The sequence below is a fragment of the Sinocyclocheilus grahami genome, unplaced genomic scaffold (genome assembly GCF_001515645.1).
Source record: "Sinocyclocheilus grahami isolate Dianchi unplaced genomic scaffold, SAMN03320097.WGS_v1.1 scaffold65.1, whole genome shotgun sequence".
Taxonomy (NCBI): domain Eukaryota; kingdom Metazoa; phylum Chordata; class Actinopteri; order Cypriniformes; family Cyprinidae; genus Sinocyclocheilus; species Sinocyclocheilus grahami.
In genome coordinates, this window is record NW_015505244.1 from 1,985,434 (window position 1) to 2,005,343 (window position 19,910).

A 19,910-nucleotide genomic window follows, 5' to 3' on the forward strand; every position below is an offset into this window, starting at 1 on the left:
GATGTGAGATTTCTCTGAACAGCGAACTGTGGGGAAAACATGATATTTACAGAATAATCAAAACCTGGTAAAACTACTGATCAGTGATATCATCTCTTCTTGTTCATCTCCAATATTCAAACAATGAACCTCTTCATTACACCCAAAGTGAAATAAATGGATGTCTTGCTGCTTCAACATACAGTACTATATCAGTATCAATATCAAAATCAATATCAATTTAATTGTATATAATAAAATATTTCAATATATTTATAGCTAAAATATATAAATGTAATATATATATATACACATTCACTGCTATAATATGAAAATGAAGTCTCATATGCTCATCAAGGCTGCATTTATTTGATATAAATATAGTATAAATATAGTAAAAACAGTAATATTGTTAAATTTATTTACGGTCACTTTTGATCAATTTAGTCCATCCTTGCTAATTAAAAGTATCATTGTTATTTTTTTAAATCCTTACCCCAAACTTTTAAGTGTAATTATATCACGATTTGCACAAAGATATTAAGCAGCATTGAGAGTAATAAGTTTATTGAGCAGCAAATCAGGATATTACAACGATTTCTGAAAAATCATGTGACACTGAAGACTGGAATAATGGCTACTGAAACTTCAGCTTTGCATCACAGGAATAAATTATATTTTTAAATATTTAAAAAAAAGAAAACAGTTATTTTAAATTTTAACAATATTTTACAATATTACTATTTTACTGTAATTTTGACCAAATAAATACAGCCTTGGTGAGCAAAACAGACTTTTCCATGTTAATTAAAAACACACATAATCATAATGAAGTCTGATCACCTTGAAAAGTTACAGCATAAGATTTGAAGCATCAAAAAAAGATAAATATCAAATCTTACTAAAAACAGAAGGACACATATCGTGATCAGGATCCCACAGAGGAAGAGTGGCATGGAGAGGTGAAACAGGTGAAGTGTGGGACATTTTCAGTCCATTTTTAGGCTTTATGATCACAATGAAACACAAGATTGCATGATTATGAGTAATCACGAGAGTAGGACTCTTCAGTACAAGCTGCTGATTTTCAAAAACATGAATTACTGCAATTCGGACAGATATAATTCTGGATATCCGTGCAGACAACTCAAAGTCAGCCTGAGCATGAAAAACAACAGTGGAGAAGTAAAAGGGCTTTAAGTAACACATTCACACTCCTTGTGATAAATGAAGAGTCTCTTTATGGACTCAGTCGGACAGTTCTGCTACATGACGATGAGATCTGGACGACTGTATATGACTCAAGACTAACCTTGACTCACTAGAGTGCCTCATCTACGAGCTCTTGGGAATACGAGGGCTTAGTGGTAGTCAGAGGTAAGTGCAGACCCTCCAGCTTATAAAAGCCCATTCTCCCACAAAACAGGCAATCAGCTACACTGCCCTGGGCCATCATGAGCTCCAGAAATACACACGCACCCACAGACATTTACAAAGAGAGAGAGAGAGAGAGAGAGAGAGAGAGAGAGCGTCCTTCCATTATTGCTGCTTTTATGTACACTAAATTCTAGGTGACCAAGTTAGAAGACATATGCTATAAAGGACATTGAAGGCAAAGTTCAGTGACAGAATTTTTTTTTACCTCCATGTCATTCCAAACCTGTATGCTTTTACTGTATAACACAAAAGTCGAAATGTTTAAAGAATTTTTATGCAGTACAATGAGTGATTGCTTTTGAAAGAAGTCTCTTATGCTTACCAAGGATGCATTTTTTTTAACCAAAAATACAGAAATATGTAGCAATATTGTGAAATATTTTAACATTTTACAATAACTGCTTTCTATTTTAATATATTTTAAAATATAATTTATTCCTGTGATCCAAGCAGAATTTTCAGCATCATTACTCCAGTTTTCACACATGATCCTTCAGGAATCATTCTAATAAGCTGATTTGGTGCTCAAGATGCATTCCTTATTATTAAATAAAAATAAATAAATAACATTTAATAAAAATAAAACATTTGGCTGAACTTTATTTCCAGTTTTAACTGATTTTATTTATTTATATATTAATTTATTTCAATTTTAATTAATTAATTAATTAATTTAGTTTTAGTCAAGGTTGAGTTTTTTCAGCATTTCCATAAACTATCTCTTTAAGCTGAAAACAACATCACTCTGTTTCTCTGGGAAGAACATGTACAGGTGGTTGAGAAGGCATGTAATGACTGGAATGGCATTATATACTTCCATACTGAATAAAATGAAGAGCATTAATATTCGGAGTTCAAAGAGAGTTGGTAAAATGTTCCATGAAGACCTGAGGGTTTTCGGCTTGGTTTAAAATGTCACACAGTGGTGAAAGGCTTTGGGCAGCATCTCTGTGAGCCTTTATCCTGCAATAACATTTAAATGGATCCAAAGAGGGTTTTTTTTAACGAAGCTAACAGCAGGTTCAAACGCCAATGGCAGAAAATAGCCGACTTGGACATAAAAGAGAAGTACAAACAACAAAGCATTCGAAGACAGACCTTAAAACAAAATTTATTCTTAAAGGTTAGGGAGCAAATTAACTTGGAAATCAGCCACCGTGGAGACCATTTGAAAGGAGACCATCTGGCAGCGTGGCTTTCAAGCGCTATATCGCTCTCTATTACCGCCTTTGATGTCTGTCATATTGGATTAAAAAGAAAAAGCTTCTTCTGAAGACCAATGGATGCTATTTTAAACAGAGCCACCTTGTGGAGTGACGGCCGGGACAGAAAGAGAGATGACTGAATGGCTGGATTTGGCCACAGAAAAGATAAAGTGGCGATTTTCTAGTCTCATTATTATAAAGCAGCTATTTTGCTTCGAGACACCTCTGGCAATCTCCTAATGAAAGAGAGAGAAAACAGATAAAGGCAGGGAAGATGGAAAAATGACCAAATGGATGCATGAGGGAGCGTGTGAGAGATGGGAAGATTGGCCGTAAATTGAAGCAAGAGAGGAAGGCGATTGGCCTCAGCCGCACACACACACACACACACACACACACTTAGTTATTTTTCTAAAGGCCAGCTTGTCGAGCACATCCCCTCTTTTCTCATTCTTTGTGCAGGTGGGTGACAAATATGTGTCTTTCAGTCATCAAATCCGAGATGAAACTTTCAATGATGGATCAGAACTTTTCAAATCCCTCTCCATCAACTGAAATGTCGGACCTTCGAAACAAGCCCAGTAAAGCTGATTCTCAAAGTTACAGCACAACTTCAAACATTTCCAACAAATCCACCGAGCTTTGTCTGCTAGTCCTCTGAAGAACGTGTCTCATCATGGTCCGTATGCCCACACCAATACCCTCCTATTTCAACACATGAAATCAAGTTTGCCACCTGAAAGTTTGGAAAGTCATTCCGATTACAAATTACACTACTCTGTTGCTCATCCAATGCTATGCTTAATGTGTGTCTGCCTTCATTCACGCCTGCTGTGCCTGATTTTGTACATGTTGAAGCCTCAAACAGCATCTCGGGGGATTTTATATATACACATCACTTTAAAATTCAGCCACTGGAACTAACAAAAACCCCACTGAAAAATACCCAAATCTGGATATTTTGCCAACATCAGGAGCTTCAACGCAGGTTAACTGAGTTCGCGATTTTAGATCGATTGCACATTGATGCTTGCGTGTAGACAAAACAAGAGTGAATATGGAGAGAAAATGCAAAGAGAATAGAGAATGCAGGCTATTAATAATAGCTATGAGATCATAAAATATAATAGATGATTTTAAGTTAATGTATGAAAAAAATATTTGGAAGTGAGTTTTAAGGCAAAAACATTTTGTGAGTGTTATTCATATTTATATTTCATATTTTAAACAATACATGCAAAATGCTTCAAAAATGATTTAACAGAAAATTAAAATCAAAAAGAAAGTGTAAAAGAAAAATGTAAAGTATCATAAGTGTATAAATAAAATAATTAAGTAACTTTATAGATATCAAATTCAGATTAAATAGTGAAATATGCACATACTAAAGTAGTCTAACTAAAATCTTCCAAATAAAACGTAAAGCACAGGATACATAAAATCAAACCACTTATTTTAAATCCCCACAGATGTCAACTGTGATTGATCTGAGGAAAATTGGCCTTTTTTTGTCCTTTTGGGTGGGTTTTAAGTTGGTTTTGGGCTGTCAATTTTTCTGGGACCTGGCAAACCTGCTGCCAATACACCAAATATTTCCTAGAGTCCATTAAATTGTATACTATATATTAAAAAAAGAAACATTGATATACAGATATATAATAATAACAAAAAAACAGAAATAAATTACATACAGAAGGCAAGAAAAATAATTATAAAAGAGAAAAAGTCAAAGCAGAAACAGAGATTACATTTGTACTGTACCTCAGGGTCTATAAATGTCAATGAGGTTCAAAAGTACACATAAAACCAAAATGAATTCAAATGCATCAAAATTAATTCTCTTTTAACCTCATGTTAAAAAAAAATCAAAATAAGGCATCCAACACCAAAGAAGCTTATCTGAATTTTATGATCTTACAATGTGCTGTTTATCAGCATACGGTATCAAAGCTCCAGGATATAGGCAGATGCTTTGAACTTAGGCTGTTAAATTCATTTATACAAACAATCAATCTTTATTTTAATACGTGATCAAACGGCAGGATTGAATTGGCCATTTATATGCATTTCATGTGCCCAGTTTTCATCCCTGAGCTAAATGTAAAATGAGTTCAAATATAGATTCAGTGATCAAACACGTAAAATAAATCATGGATGCAGTGGTGGACAAAGTACACAAATCAAGTACTTGAGTAAAAGTACAGATACGCATAATAAAATATTACTCCAGTAAAAGTAAAAGTACTCCTTTTTCAATTTTACTCACGTGACAGTACAAAAGTACATGATTTTTTATGTACTTAAGTAAAACAGTACTGATAGATAGATTTATTTTGCAATTTTATATAGGCTACTTAATAAAATTTTATATTAGCACATATTTTTTATAATCCTACTGCTCAAAATACCTGGGATTTTCCCAAAATAACCACTATATGGAGTCGAGATATATTTTTGTTGTTGATATGGACTATGTTGATGAGAGTGATGTAGTAATGTTCACTGTGAAGCTTACACTGTGAAGTACCTGAGAGAAAACAGATTTGACCATCTGATTTTCACCAGTAAGAAAAAAGTGTTTTAAAGCTTGTTGTTTTGCAGAACATCAGTTATATATGACATGAGAATAAGGCCTGAAGTTAGGAAGAACATTTTAAGGAAAATGTAAATATATTTTCATAATGATTTTTTTTCTTCTCAAACCTTGTCTGTGGTGTAAAAACACCCCTGGCCAAATGCCCCCAGAGAGCATCACTTCCCACTTTGATAATTACTGTAGTTACCATGTTCTGAACATCACATCCTTTCTTTTCCCCCCAGATGTAATCTATCCAGGTGGTTGAATAAAAATATTTGGACTTTATATCTAAACATCACCTCAATTTAGCACCAGCAAGCTTGTTAGCTAGACAGCATCAGCTAACAATATTTACTTATTTTCAGTATGGTTATGAATAAATATTCATATCTGTCTACTCCGCTAGTTAATCCAAACAATATAAAAATGTATACTGTTGATAAACAATATAAAAACATACGTCACATAGGGCTAAATGTGTAGCATTTTAATAATTCAGTGGACATTATGGCAGCGGGGAATATGAACACGCATTAATTATTTTATTTAGTCTGTGTTATTTTAATGTTTGTTTTTTTTTTAAACCTAAAATAGAGACACTGATGTTGATGTGTCTGCATTCAATCATTTCAGTGGGCTTAAATAGATCACCCTTTACAGCAGATTTAGTTCCCAAACAACTGACAGTTTTGACCTAAATATGATTTTCAGTTACTATAATTAATAATTAATACTATAATACAATAATTAATCCTAAAATTCAACATTAGTAGCTTAAGATCTCCCGGTTCTTACTTGTGAATTCAGTTCACTGGAGACTCGCACTAAACGGTTCATTTGAATCAGTGAGTTGTCGATCGGTTCATACTAATTCGTCAATTAATCGTTTGGTGCGATTTGCGAACCGATTTAAAAGGTTCACTGAAAAGAATCAGTTCGTTCTTGAATCAGACACAGCTTCTGCGTCTCGGAGCACTTGATATATTATAAGGAGTAACGATATGTTTTATGAAATGTAGTGAAGTAAAAAGTACGATCTTATGCTTTGGAATGTAGTAAAGTAAAAGTAAAAGTTACTCAAAATAAAATGACTCCAGTAAAGATACTTGAAAAATGTACTTAAGTACAGTAACGAAGTAAAGCTACTCCGTTATTGTCCACCACTGCACGGATGAAAGGAAGAGACTGTGGGAGAAGTTTCAAATGATTTTATTGCTCATGGCTCTCAAAAGCTTTTGATGGATGGCCAGGTTGAACTGTCTAAAAAAGCAAATTGTGAGAATAGCCGCCAGTCACAGACTGTGTTTACTGCACACACTTCTCAATACGAATCAATTTAGAGTCTAAATGTACTCTATATATGGACTCTTAAACTCTGCAATCTGATAAAAATATACATTTATTTGTGCATCACATGTACCGTATGCAATTTATTTTTGCATAATCTACTGAGAAACATGCTAAATCTACAAAGACAGGAAGCAGATTTCCATGGCAATGTATAACGAAGACAATGCAATCTGCATAATCTAAAATGATTTTGGATGATGTGCAAATCTAGGCAGACTCCAGGTGGCAAATGCAAACCAGTTGTTGGGGGAGCTGAGAGGGGGCCTGAAACCAGCGGCAGAATGAGACTGGGGAGCCGTTGCCATGGAGATGGCGAAACTCACCAGGGAAACCACATTTATTAGCAGGTGAGATCAATAGTCGGTTGGTGATGTCACTGGGAGAATTTCAAATGGTGTGAATCAGTGTGAGATGGGATGAAGGAAGGAAGAAAACAAGCTCTAATTAAGCACCTGCTGCGGCGGGTCAACATGTGACAACGGCGACCTCGGGCGGACCACTTCCTGTGATTCAGACGGAGACGGTGATGCTGTGTCATGTACTCGTTAATATGTCTAATTCAGAAGCAGTGTAATGCTAAACACCTGCATCTCAGTATGAAGGTAAGGTCAGCTCCCAATTGCAGGAACCTCAATGCTTCTGACACATGTTTGGAGGAAACAATATCAATTATGGACAGGTGTGGATATGGTCATGAAGGAGAAGTATAATTATACTACCCTAAATAAGTACAGAGTCACTTTGACTCACTTCACCTCTGCGCTAAGAGTAAACAATGAGGGAACTACTTGTACTGTATGCTTACAGAAACAGAAAAGGCTAATTCTTAGTCAGCAATGACTATGAAAGTCACAAAGACCATGAACACATTGTCCTCACTATTCAGAGGCATAGCCTGAGCTCTTCTAATGCGGTGCAGTGCGCCAAGCCATGAAACTCCATGAAACCAACAGTGGAAACATGATGAAGTACCACTCAACAAGATATTGGGCGAATTCCACTGAAAGTGAAGGACACAGCACTTGAAGTGAGCACTCTGAAGGGTGCAGGGCTTGACTGCCTTATGTGTACACATTTGGAACCCCTCACACAAAGATAGGTCTATATTGTATCTTATTGTTACCCTTAGTAGCAAAACAGCAAAATGTATCCTCACACTTGTAGCAAATGAAACTTAAATTAAAATTAAAATTAAAAATATAATTTGGCCTTGTATCATTAATTCTAATTTATTTTAACTTGTGTACTGCTTTTAGTGGCACTTGCGGTAAACAGACAAGAAAATAGGTTCAATAATAAGACATTTTGTGAGTAACAAATAAATGCCCCCAGTTTACATAATTAATTGTGAGGATGTTTCACCAGGTATCACATGAGCAGAAATGACAAAATTGATTTCTTGAAGTGAGAATTATATGAAAGCTTTGCTAATGGTGTTGAGGAAGGGCCCTTTTTGAAAGGATTTAAACAGCTGGTTAGTTTTATTTGGATTGACCCTATGAAAAACCTCCAAAACCTATGCCACTTTCAGTAAAGTCAACTGAACAGTACAAAAACAAACAAACAAACAAACAAACAAACAACAAACACAAACTAAAGACAGAATAAGTCAGCAGAATAAAACAACAACAAGCAACAACAAAAAACCCAAACCAAACTAAATGGCCAAAACAAAACAAATAAAAAAAGAAACCAAACCAAACTAAAACAACAACTAAAACAACCAAAACAAAATAAAATGCAAAAGAAAAATTAAAACAGTTCAATAGGATCATCTATTTGAGAACCCTCCATGCAAAACATCAACATTTTTGAGTTGCAGGTCACTTTCAGTAAAGTTAGCTACACAATAAAGAAAAAACAACAACAACAACAATAAACCAAAACAAACAAACAAACAAACCAGACTAAAACAAAACAAAAACAAAAATCAAACAGTCACTTTGGAACGACCCTTTGAGCAGCCGCCATACACAAATGCAAAACTTTTGAGTTGCATGTCACTTTCAGTAAAGTCAGCAATAAAGAAATCCCAAAACCCCAAACAAAACCAAAAATATATACACTATACTGTATATACAGTTACACAAGCCTAGAATGCGAAAGTGCAGCCTGATGCCTGCTAACCCATTTAAAATGATGAGTGGGCAGGAAATGTGTAATAATAAAATGACAGTTATCTTCCTCTGAGCTGAGAGCTACGAATGGCCCTCTTTACCACACTGGCTAAAACATAAGAGACTGGACTTCATTACAGAGAAGCCAAAGAGACCACAGCTGCTAACCCTGAGCACTACAAATCCAGTGGCTTTGAACCATTTGAAACAAAGTGAATCACAGTGACTAATAAAATAAAAGAAGACAGTCAAGAGAAGGAAAAAAAGGGCCGTACCGATTAACTCTTTATTTCTGACATCCAAGGCCATGTTTCTGAGTGCGGTAGCGACGGCACACACCACACGGTCGTTGTCTATCCTCAGCAGCTCCACAAGGATTGGCAGACCCTTCTCTTTCCTCACTGCCGCACGGATGTACACTGACCACTAGGGGACACACACACACACACACAAACAAACAAACAAACAAACAGGTGAACAAATATGACAAATGATATTCGACATTCGGCCACTTTACTATATATAATTCTACATATCAGCAATTTTCAGGAGACCATGAAGTGTATCGTCATAGTTGGATATACCAATGTCTGTAAAGTGTCTCATTTTGGATCAGCACCCTGCTGACAGTGTAATCACACTCCCCAGGTTACAGTGAAAGACTAATACTAGCTCAGAGCTTTAGCTCTCTGAGGTTCTCTATGTATGACCCCAGCTGTGGGATCAGCCTTTATCAGTGACGGAGTGTCAGCTCAGATTAGACTCTCTGCTACCCTGCACTTCTGCTGTAACAGGGGAGACCGCAGCATACGGCCCAGCAGGCATCCCCTCACATTCCTCATTTCTGATGACCTCTGTATGTGTGCATAAAAAAAAGAGAGACAAAAACACAATGACAGAGAAGCTCTGTCCTAAACCTTGCAAGCTGTGTACCTAGAAAAAAATCACTCCAGAATTAAAAGTTTCAAAGGCTATATGTAAATATTTTATATCTAAATATAATATATTTTTCTTAAATATAAAAATATACACAGTACACACACATATATAATATGTAAACACAAACTTTAATTTTGGATGCGATAAATCATGATTAAACATTTGACAGCCCAATAAGACACCTAATTTGGAACAAATTCAAAACCATTTCATGTGTCTTTCCTTTTCCAAATGTATCTTTCAAAAGTTTGGAGTCAGAAGGTTTTTTTTTTTTAAAGAAGATTCTTATGCTCACCAAGGTTTATTTGATAAAAAACTGATATAAATAAAAAATGTAATAAAACTAGTCAAGTCTCTTTCTCTGCATACATTGGTTTTCTTGAACACACACAAACCAAAAATGCTTTATAACCTGCATACAGTCAAGCCAAAATTTATTCAGACACCAACATTTCACACATTACCACAATCTATTCACTATAATAAGTTAAACTGTATCAGAACAAATTCCTCTTGATAATGTCAGATAACACTTAAGCAAAACATGGTCAGGTCAAAGTGTCTGAATAATTTTTGGTCCCAAAGTTTTATAAATTTTACTGGTATGAAGAGTTTTTGGGTATAATATGTCACAGTTCACTTTATTTTGCTATCCTCACTTACATAAATGAACTATAGTGTCCTGCACCCAGTAGTAAAAAATATAAAAAATGATATCTGTTTTTTTAATAATATTTGGTTTGACTGTATATTCACCTCTGACACATCGATACTGTATTCATGGTTTCATGTTGCATAATCACCAAACAGCAAAGCACAGTCTAATCTGAATGATTGCGTGCTCTCTTTATCTGTCGCAAGTTTGAGTGACACCGACACTTATGCATTTAGTGTAGTTCAAAGGAAATTGTGTTAAATCAGGCAAAGTACATCACAGAGGCATCTTACTGGGTTTAGGAACAGAGAAATGGCACTTAAAATTAGTGTGTGGAAATGTAAATCTGTCATTTAGTGAAAATCAACATCACAGTTCATTAAAACTGTTTAAAAATACATATAAGTAATGCAATGCAATAAATATCCTTGAAACTGTAATTGAAAAGGAGTTTTTGACGAGAAAGCATACTTCACGCTTGACTGTTTTTGATCCATCTTAAGTTAAGGGCTTTGTTTCCATTTCCTAGTACACACAGTGTGGGATTTAATAATAAATTGAATAGTCCGAGATGAACTTTGAAAACATAAACAGAGAGCTTAGTTCACACATATTAGACGGGGGCTCAATGTCAGCTCTTCTAGATGAACAAACAGAGCAGCCAATTATGGGACCTGGACTGCTTTCCTGTTTGTCTCTCCAACAAACTCAACACAACAGCAAACACGAATACAACCTCATGGCCTGTAGGTGTGGAGAGGGGTCATATGGACGCCACTTTCATTTAACTTCTTGAAGGTGGTCTAAACCTGTTATGAGACTTCAAAACCAATCCAATCCCATTGCATCTGTCTCCATCTGAGAGTATTGATCTTGTCGAGCACATCGGTGGATTAGAGCTCTCGAGCAACAGAGGTAAAACAAGCTTTTGACGCTGAGAGATGGTGAAAAGGATGTGAGAACAAAGAGAGAAGCACGGGCCAAGAGGGAGATTGGTACTGGTTTAAACATCTGATGAAAGCAACCAGTTTCAGGTCAGGAAAAATGCAATTTTACACCATTTCTTCTTGCACCGTTAAATAAATTTAGATCCTGACAACAGCTAATAAAACTTTCAGTAAAAAAACCATCTCAGGTACCAGAGTGTTGCTAAGCGAAGGTGCTCTGAGCGGTTCTTATCATGCTGCTATGTGGTTGTTTGTCCAATGCTAGGTGGACCAAGTCAAAAGAGAACTGTTATTTATAATATTCTGGCTCTAGAATACTTGCTACAGTGAGTTTTTTTGGAAATCATAAGACTGATTGCCTTGGAAAGTAATAGCACAGAAAGTCAGATAAATTACGGCATCATTCAAATGTTTGTGACATGCTGAATTGTAATACTTTAAAGGTGTAAAATTAAATTAATAAACAGATAAACATTTTAATCTTTTTTTATTATTGAAATATTTAATTATTTTTATGTTTTTTTTAAAGGCCCTCAATGCTAAGAATACATTGGCTTACACTCAGACAGCTACCAATAATTAAAAATAAAACTATACAAAAATATTAAATGGATAACCATTTGAATATATATACACGTATATATATATATTTTTTTAATAAATTTAAATTATTTTAATGTTTTTAAATGCTCCTAACCCTACAGCAATTAAACATTTGCCCTATGACAGATAACAAAAGTAAAAATTAAATAAAGGAATACAAAATAAATGATATATATATACAGTATATATATACTATATATATATATATACAGTGGGTACGGAAAGTATTCAGACCCCCTTAAATTTTTCACTCTTTGTTATATTGCAGCCATTTGCTAAAATCATTTAAGTTAATTTTTTTTCCTCATTAATGTTCACACAGCACCCCATATTGACAGAAAAACACAGAATTGTTGACATTTTTGCAGATTTATTAAAAAAGAAAAACTGAAATATCACATGGTCCTAAGTATTCAGACCCTTTGCTGTCACTGTATATATATATATATATATATATATGAATTACAATATATACAATATATATATAAAAGTCATAATTAAATGAAAAACCAATGATGAATGCTGACACATAATTATCAGATAATCCACTTGTATTTTAAACAATATTTGTTGCATACCAAGCCATATCTCCAGCACAGACAGATGCGTACACAAGGCAACTGACCATAGGGCTTACCTTCCAACTCCCAGCAGCCAGATTCTGCAGTGCCCCAGCGGCTCCCTCCAGCGTGTCCGGGTTTGAGCACTCAGACAGGAGGGTGAGGTAGGGCTTTACTATCGAAGGATGCCACAGCATCTGAATCCCTTTGGGGGGCTCAGCAGTATCTGGCAGTGGTCCCACACCATCCCACTATAGAAACAAAGAGTGTGACATGAAAAACAAGTCAGTCAGATACTGCAGGAAGACACACAAAATCCATCGCCATCAGCATCTAAACCCTCACAAAGGGGCATTCACACTGACATAAATCTGCAGTGAGAAAGCAACATGACTTATTAGTGAGAAAAATTTGACTATGTAAAAGTGCAGCTAATTAAATATCAATGTGAAGTGAGTGAAGAAAACGTGATACAACAGAGACGTTAATGTGAGTTTACTCTTCTGTATGATTTCAAAAGTTTGGGGTCGGTAAGTTTTTAAAATATTTTTGAAATACGTTTCTTATTTTTTCTTACTGATCCTAAACTTTTGAACAGTAGTGTATATGATAAAAAAATTATACATGGAAAACTGCATCAGAAATTGTTTGCATTTTAAGTGAGTTTGATTCATGAATTAATAATGATTTCTCTTCATCATGCTATGATATATTATATTTATATTATATATATACTGCTGCAGTTTATGTACTATACAAACACAATCTCCTCCAGAGTGTTCACTTTTAGCATCAAGAAAATTGTTTCATTTTCATTTTTATCTCTTTTTTTTATCTGATTTTCTACAGCTATGACCAGCAATAACATTACGGCATCCGCCTCCTAGCAACCATCAGTACTGCGACCTGGCGAACTCCCGAGACAAAATCGCTGTCATTCTGTATGGGTCAAAAGGTGACTGTAACCCTCTGCACATACACAAAAACCCCACACGAGGAGATCTCTTGACAAATTGTGGCCTGAATAGACCTAAAACCGGGCAGGAATGATGAGCTGTAAGTCTGCGTTCGAGGCGTGTGGGTGAGTCAGTTTGAAAAGTGCTGGTCTCACAGGCTGACCTACTTTCAGGCAGAGCAACTTGCAAAATACCTCAGCGTCTTAAACTAGCTCTGGCACTCAGCCTCACTCTCCCTTCATTATTAATGAGTCTGTTTTCATCTCCCCCCCGTTCCTGCTCTGAGGAGCAGCTCTGTTGTTCAGTCAACTGCTGGAGGGTGGAGAAGCCCCCATGAGGCTGCTGCTCTTCTCATACGGTGAACGTAGAAGAAATGGAAAGAGTTTGAGAGGATACTTGGTTTAATCTGTGGTTTCACTATATGCAAACAATGAGGGCAACATTTCGCAAACATTCAGCCTAACACAATCGCTGTCAAAACTGTTTTCATAATTTATCAACGAAAAAGGTGCTTGCTAAGGATGCCATCAGAGTCAAAGTAATGACTGCTTAAGTCCAAATCTATTAAATAACTAAAAAAATAATGACACCTCTTCTATGATGAACATGTTTTGATAGATAGATAAATAAATAGATAGATTTTAAATATATCTATGAAAATACAAAACTGTATGAAACCAACAAAGACTTCATTTCTAAGAACATGGGTCATTTTGTGAATGACTTTTAAAAGTTTTCTCCGTTACATCATCTTGCACATTTGTATTTGTCATTCACCCATTACTATGAAGTCCCTAAACTCTGGTGAACAACATGAGTTTTCTCTTCAGAAAATGTGTCTTTTTGGACATCTAAAATGAGTCAAACCTGCCCAAATGCAACTCTTTGAGCTTTTCCAAAACCCTCAATCTAAAAATGACAATGTGATCCTAATGCTTCTTCTGAACTATCAGAGCATAAAACAGCATCTCAAATTGTCGAAAACTTTCTCTTCACCCTTTTCCTGTCGGCAAGCTTTGAGCATAATGAACGCTTCATGCCCCATTTCTCAGAGTAAACTCAAAGACAGGTATCAATGCTTGGTGGGTTGAAATTGCTCTGGTTTATATACTCTTTCCTCTCAGTCAATTAGCAAACCCTGCCCTGACAGAGCCGCAGCAGCACGCTCTGGTTTCCTGGGCTACCTCACTGCCACTTAGTGATAAATTATTTAACAGAGTACATTAGCCTTCTGTTGCCCGGAGGCCCAGGTGTCCTATTTCAAAGCGTCTCGGCTGAAGAGAAGGTCCAGCACATGATACGAGAGGGCACCTTAGGTAATGGGGAGAAATGGCCCTCTTTACAGTCCAAGAGGCGGAGATGGACGACTCCGGTATCCTTGCATCTCCTTCCTTTCTGTAATCTGATTGGAGGAGACCAGTGGTGGACAGTAACGGAGTAGCTTTACTTCGTTACTGTACTTAAGTACATTTTTCAAGTATCTGTACTTTACTGGAGTCGTTTTATTTTGAGTAACTTTTACTTTTACTTCACTACATTCCAAAGCATAAGATCGTAGTTTTTACTTCACTACATTTCATAAAACATATCGTTACTCCTTATAATATATCACGTGCTCCGAGACGCAGAAGCGGTGTCTGATTCAAGAACGAACTGATTCTTTTCAATGAACCTTTTAAATCGGTTTCGCAAATCGCACCAAACGATTAATTGACGAATTAGAATGAACCGATTGCAGTTGTTCTCGAGTTGACAACTCACTGATTCAAATTAACCGTTTAGTGCGAGTCTCCAGTGAACTGAATTCACAAGTAAGAACCGGGAGATCTTAAGCTACTAATGTCGAATTTTAGGATTAATTATTGTAACTGAAAATCATATTTAGGTCAAAACTGTCAGTTGTTTGGGAACTAAATCTGCTGTAAAGGGTGATCTATTTAAGCCCACTGAAATGATTGAATGCAGACACATCAACATCTGTGTCTCTATTTTAGGTTAAAAAACCCCCCAAACCTTAAAATAGCACAGACTAAATAAAATAATTAATGCGCGTTCATATTCCCAGCTGCCGTAACGTTATCAGTTTTATTAAAATGCTACGCATTTAGCCCTATGTGACGTATGTTTTTATATTGTTTATCAACAGTATAAATTTTTATATTGTTTGGATTAACTAGTCGAGTAGACAGATATGAATATTTTTTCATAACCATACTGAAAATAAATAAATATTGTTTGCTGATGCTAACTGTCTAGCTAACAAGCTTGCTGGTGCTAAGTTGAGGTCATTTTTAGATATAAAGTCCAAATATTTTTATTCAACCACCTAGATAGATTACATCTGGGGGAAAGAAAGGATGTGATGTTCAGAACATGGTAACTACAGTAATTATTAAAGTGGGAAGTGATGCACTCTGGGGGCATTTGGCCAGGGGTGTTTTTACACCACAGACAAGGTTTGAGAAGAAAAAAAAATAATAATATTTTCCTTAAAATGTTCTTCCTAACTTCAGGCCTTATTCTCATGTCATATATAACTATGATGTTCTGCAAAACAACAAGCTTTCAAACACTTTTTTCTTACTGGTGAAAATCAGATGGTCAAATCTGTTTTCTCTCAGGTACTTCACAGTGTAAGCTTCACAGTGAACATTACTAAATCACTCTAATCAACATAGTCCATATCAACAACAAAAATATATCTTGACTCCATATAGTGGATATTTTTGGGAAAATTCCAGGTATTTTGAGCAATAGGATTATAAAAAATATGTGCTAATATAAATTTAAATTAAGTAGCCCATATAAAATTGCAAAATAAATCTATCTATCAGTACTTTTTTACTTAAGTACATAAAAAATCGAGTACTTTTGTACTTTCACTCGAGTAAAATTGAAAAAGGAGTACTTTTACTGGAGTAATATTTTATTATACGTATCTGTACTTTTACTCAAGTACTTGATTTGTGTACTTCGTCCACTACTGGAGGAGACACATCTGACTGAATGCTAAAACAGATCCGCAAACTTATGTATGGGTTTTGAGATAATGAATGAAGGAAATACAGCTTTGAATGTTCAAATGCAAAAGACGACGCAAAACATCCCCAAACTATGTTTAATACAAAAGTCTATGCTGTCATAATCTCAACAGAGCAATAGCTTTGATGTATTATTCGACTCTGACTGCTTTTAAAGTTTTACTGCGTCTTACTAGGCACGTAGCAACCAGAGGTTGCTGTGACGAGCATCTCTTTTGCAGCAAGTGCACGTTTTATTGTAGCTAGTATCGAAGTTAAAGAGGATTATATTCAGCTATCGGTGGCTACAGTATATCACCAGCTATTAGCTGCATGGCTCCTCTGGAACGGGACATTTCCAGAGGGAGTGGTGTTACATAACTGCTCTCCCACCTCCGTGTCTGCAAGGAGGATCCAGGCTGACTTTTCCTGCGTGAGATTAATGAAGAGTTTCCTCTGCTATGGAGGAGTCGCCTGTAAAAAGGTTGGGTTTTTTCCCCACTCCTTTAGTCTGACGCCCACAAACACTGAAATTTATCAGCCATAGAGTGTGTCACTGGGGAAACTCACTGTCTGCAGTGTGTCTCTGTGTAGGTGGTGAGCGTTACGTTTGCAGAGGAAGTAATTGATTAAAGGGCGGCGTGTAAATCTGTTATTTGGGGAACTCATTGAAACATAAATTGGGATTATTTTGAGGCAACGAGGGGTGTAAAATGAAGTTGAATATGCTGATTGTGTTATTAATATTTTGATATGAAATACCCCATTTTTGCTGGGCTCTCTTTCAAAAGCAGAGAAGCATTTTATTGTGAAATACAGCCTTCTGTCTTTAGTCAGTCAACACAAATTGACTTTCACAAGCTATTTTACTTCCATTATGTGACAAGTGAAAATTAGGGCAAGACTTTACTTTTTGTTTATATATGTGTGTGTATAGTATCATATAAACTAATGTAATCTAAAAATATAATGCATAATATGCGATATTACACTGCATAATAACAGTGCAATTTTCATTATTAAATGGTCTAATAAAATATTATAATATAATATAATAATCATTATATTATATATTATATATATATATACATAGGATATAGGATAACACAAAAAATAGATCCAATACATTATATCATAAATGTACATTATATTATATTATATAACTAATAATACAATAAGACTAGAAACAACAAAGAAAATGTGTGACCCTGGACCACAAAACCAGTCATAAGGGTAAATTTTGTGAAATTTTACCTAATTTGAAATCTAAATAAATAAGCTTTCCATTGATGTATGGTTTGTTAGGATAGAACAATATATGGCTGAGATACAACTATTTGAAAATCTGGAATCTGAGGGTGCAAAAAAAACAAAATATTGAGAAAATCACCTTTAAAGTTGTCCAAATGACGTCCTTAGCAATGCAAATTACTTATCAAAAATTAAGTTTTGATATATTTACGGTAGGAAATGTACAAAATATCTTAATGGAACATGATCTTTGCTTAATATCCTAATGATTTTTGGCATAAAACTAAAATTTATAATTTTGAGCCATGCAATGTATTGTTGGCTATTGCTACAAATATACCCCAGCGACTTAAGACTGGTTTTGTGGTCCAGGGTCACATATGATAAAAACAGAAAATTTGATTTCCTGTTGACTTTAAATAGCCTCTTTCATGGTACTCTGGACTATGATTTCCAAGTAAAGTGTGTTAGAGTGACTGTCAGCAGGTGAGGGTCAAATTGCAGCCTGTAAATGCTGCTTTGGATGGCCCACCTGGTCCTGGGACTTCTTCTTCTTTTTCTTCTTTCCCCAGCAGCCCGAGGTCTCTCCTTCCTTCCCGCTGGAATCGCTACACAGGAGGCCGTCCAGCTCGTCCGTCCCCATCTGCTGTCCCTGAGACGTTTCAGCTGCAAGCCGATACGAGAGGTTCCTCAAAATGCATACACAGTTTTCTATGGTCTGACGGAGAAAGAGAGAGACAGACATTGGGCAGGTATTAGTCTAGCACCACTGAGCTCTTGATAGTGCCCATCTGACCAGAGGGGCCAAACTTCATCTATCCAACTCATGCTGGTTCTGAGACAAGAGGAAACACACATTTGTTCTCTCTCTCTCTTTCTCTCTCTCTCTCTCTCTCTCTCACACACACACACACACACACACACACACACACACACACACACACACACACACACACACACACACCTCTGTGCCCACCCCATTGGGCAGGTATTAGTCTAGCACCACTGAGCTCTTGATAGTGCCCATCTGACCAGAGGGGCCAAACTTCATCTATCCAACTCATGCTGGTTCTGAGACAAGAGGAAACACACATTTGTTCTCTCTCTCTCTCTCTCTCTCTCTCTCTCTCTCTCTCACACACACACACACACACACACACACACACACACACACACACACACACACACACACACACACACACTGGTCTGCATGCACTCCTTATGCTGTCATAACAATTAACTTAAATTAAGTTTTTAAAAAACACTTAAATTAAGTGTTCAGAAAAAAGCAGCCATTACAGAAGGCGTCTCTAACTACTGGCTTGCACGATTTCATTTCATTTCAATTCAGTCTCTTAAGATTTACTAGTTTATCCTGAAATTGTGCCTGCAAATCAGTTTTTACTTTCTGCATTATGGTTGCAGTTCTCTAGTAGGACTGTTAAAGTAAAAAATGAAGTAAAATAAAATAAAGCAAAATATAAAAATAAAGATATGTATGGTTGTAAAACTGGGAGGCATTTTATTTTATATATAAACTAAAAATAAATAATTCATTTAATAAATAAATAAAAAAGTGTTTTTGTGCAAAACAACTTGTATTTGCTTTTAACTGGCAGGTAATTTGAGAAAAAGATAAAATAACAAAATATTCAAATAATAAAATAAAATACAAATTATAACTCAAATTTGTGGATGTAAAAACACATGTATTTGCATTAAACAATTAGGTGATTTGACTTTAAGATCCCTGTATTAGAGAAAGACATGTCTAGGGCCTGTCAAAGACAGCAAGGTTACATCCTACAGTGTTTAAAACCTAGTTACATTTATCTCTCTCCGTGTCTCTTTCACTTCAGCTAACTTTCTCATTTCCTCTGTCTCCGTCTTTCTCTGAGTGTTGGCTGGAAGTGTAGGCTGCATTGACACTATAAGTATATGAAAGTACTTAATTATATGTCTGACACGGTCTCCCATTTAAATGTGATTAAAGGATATACTCGCAGATGGGGAAAAATGACCAGCCAAATCCATCGGCTCACACTCCATTTAACAGGGTATTACAAGGAGACACAGCAGAGCAGGCACAATGCTTGACAGTGGAAAATAGAAAACAAATGCTCGCAAAATGATGATGAAAAACGAGCATTTTTCTCAATCTCCATGTTTTTCTTTTTTCCCCCATTATGGAACGAGGAGGACCATGCCCTGCACAAACAAAAATAATGACTGTAATCAGAGACATGCTCAGAGAATTATGCACTGGCATTTCAGACGTACAGAAACATATTGGCTTAACAACAGCCCTTCTCT

At 35.8% G+C, this 19,910-nt stretch overlaps 1 protein-coding gene across 3 annotated transcripts in view; it reads right to left on the minus strand.

Annotated features, from left to right (window-relative positions):
* Window positions 1-19,910, minus strand: part of LOC107584984 (catenin delta-2-like) — a 92,625-nt gene that overhangs the window by 26,997 nt on the left and 45,718 nt on the right. For all 3 annotated transcript variants that reach the window (XM_016271787.1, XM_016271786.1, XM_016271788.1), the window contains 3 exons: window positions 18,130-18,315; window positions 12,448-12,621; window positions 8,942-9,092 (listed from right to left, as the gene is read on the minus strand). In XM_016271787.1, coding sequence (XP_016127273.1) covers window positions 8,942-9,092; window positions 12,448-12,621; window positions 18,130-18,315 — 511 coding nt within the window. The remainder of the gene's footprint in view (window positions 1-8,941; window positions 9,093-12,447; window positions 12,622-18,129; window positions 18,316-19,910) is intronic.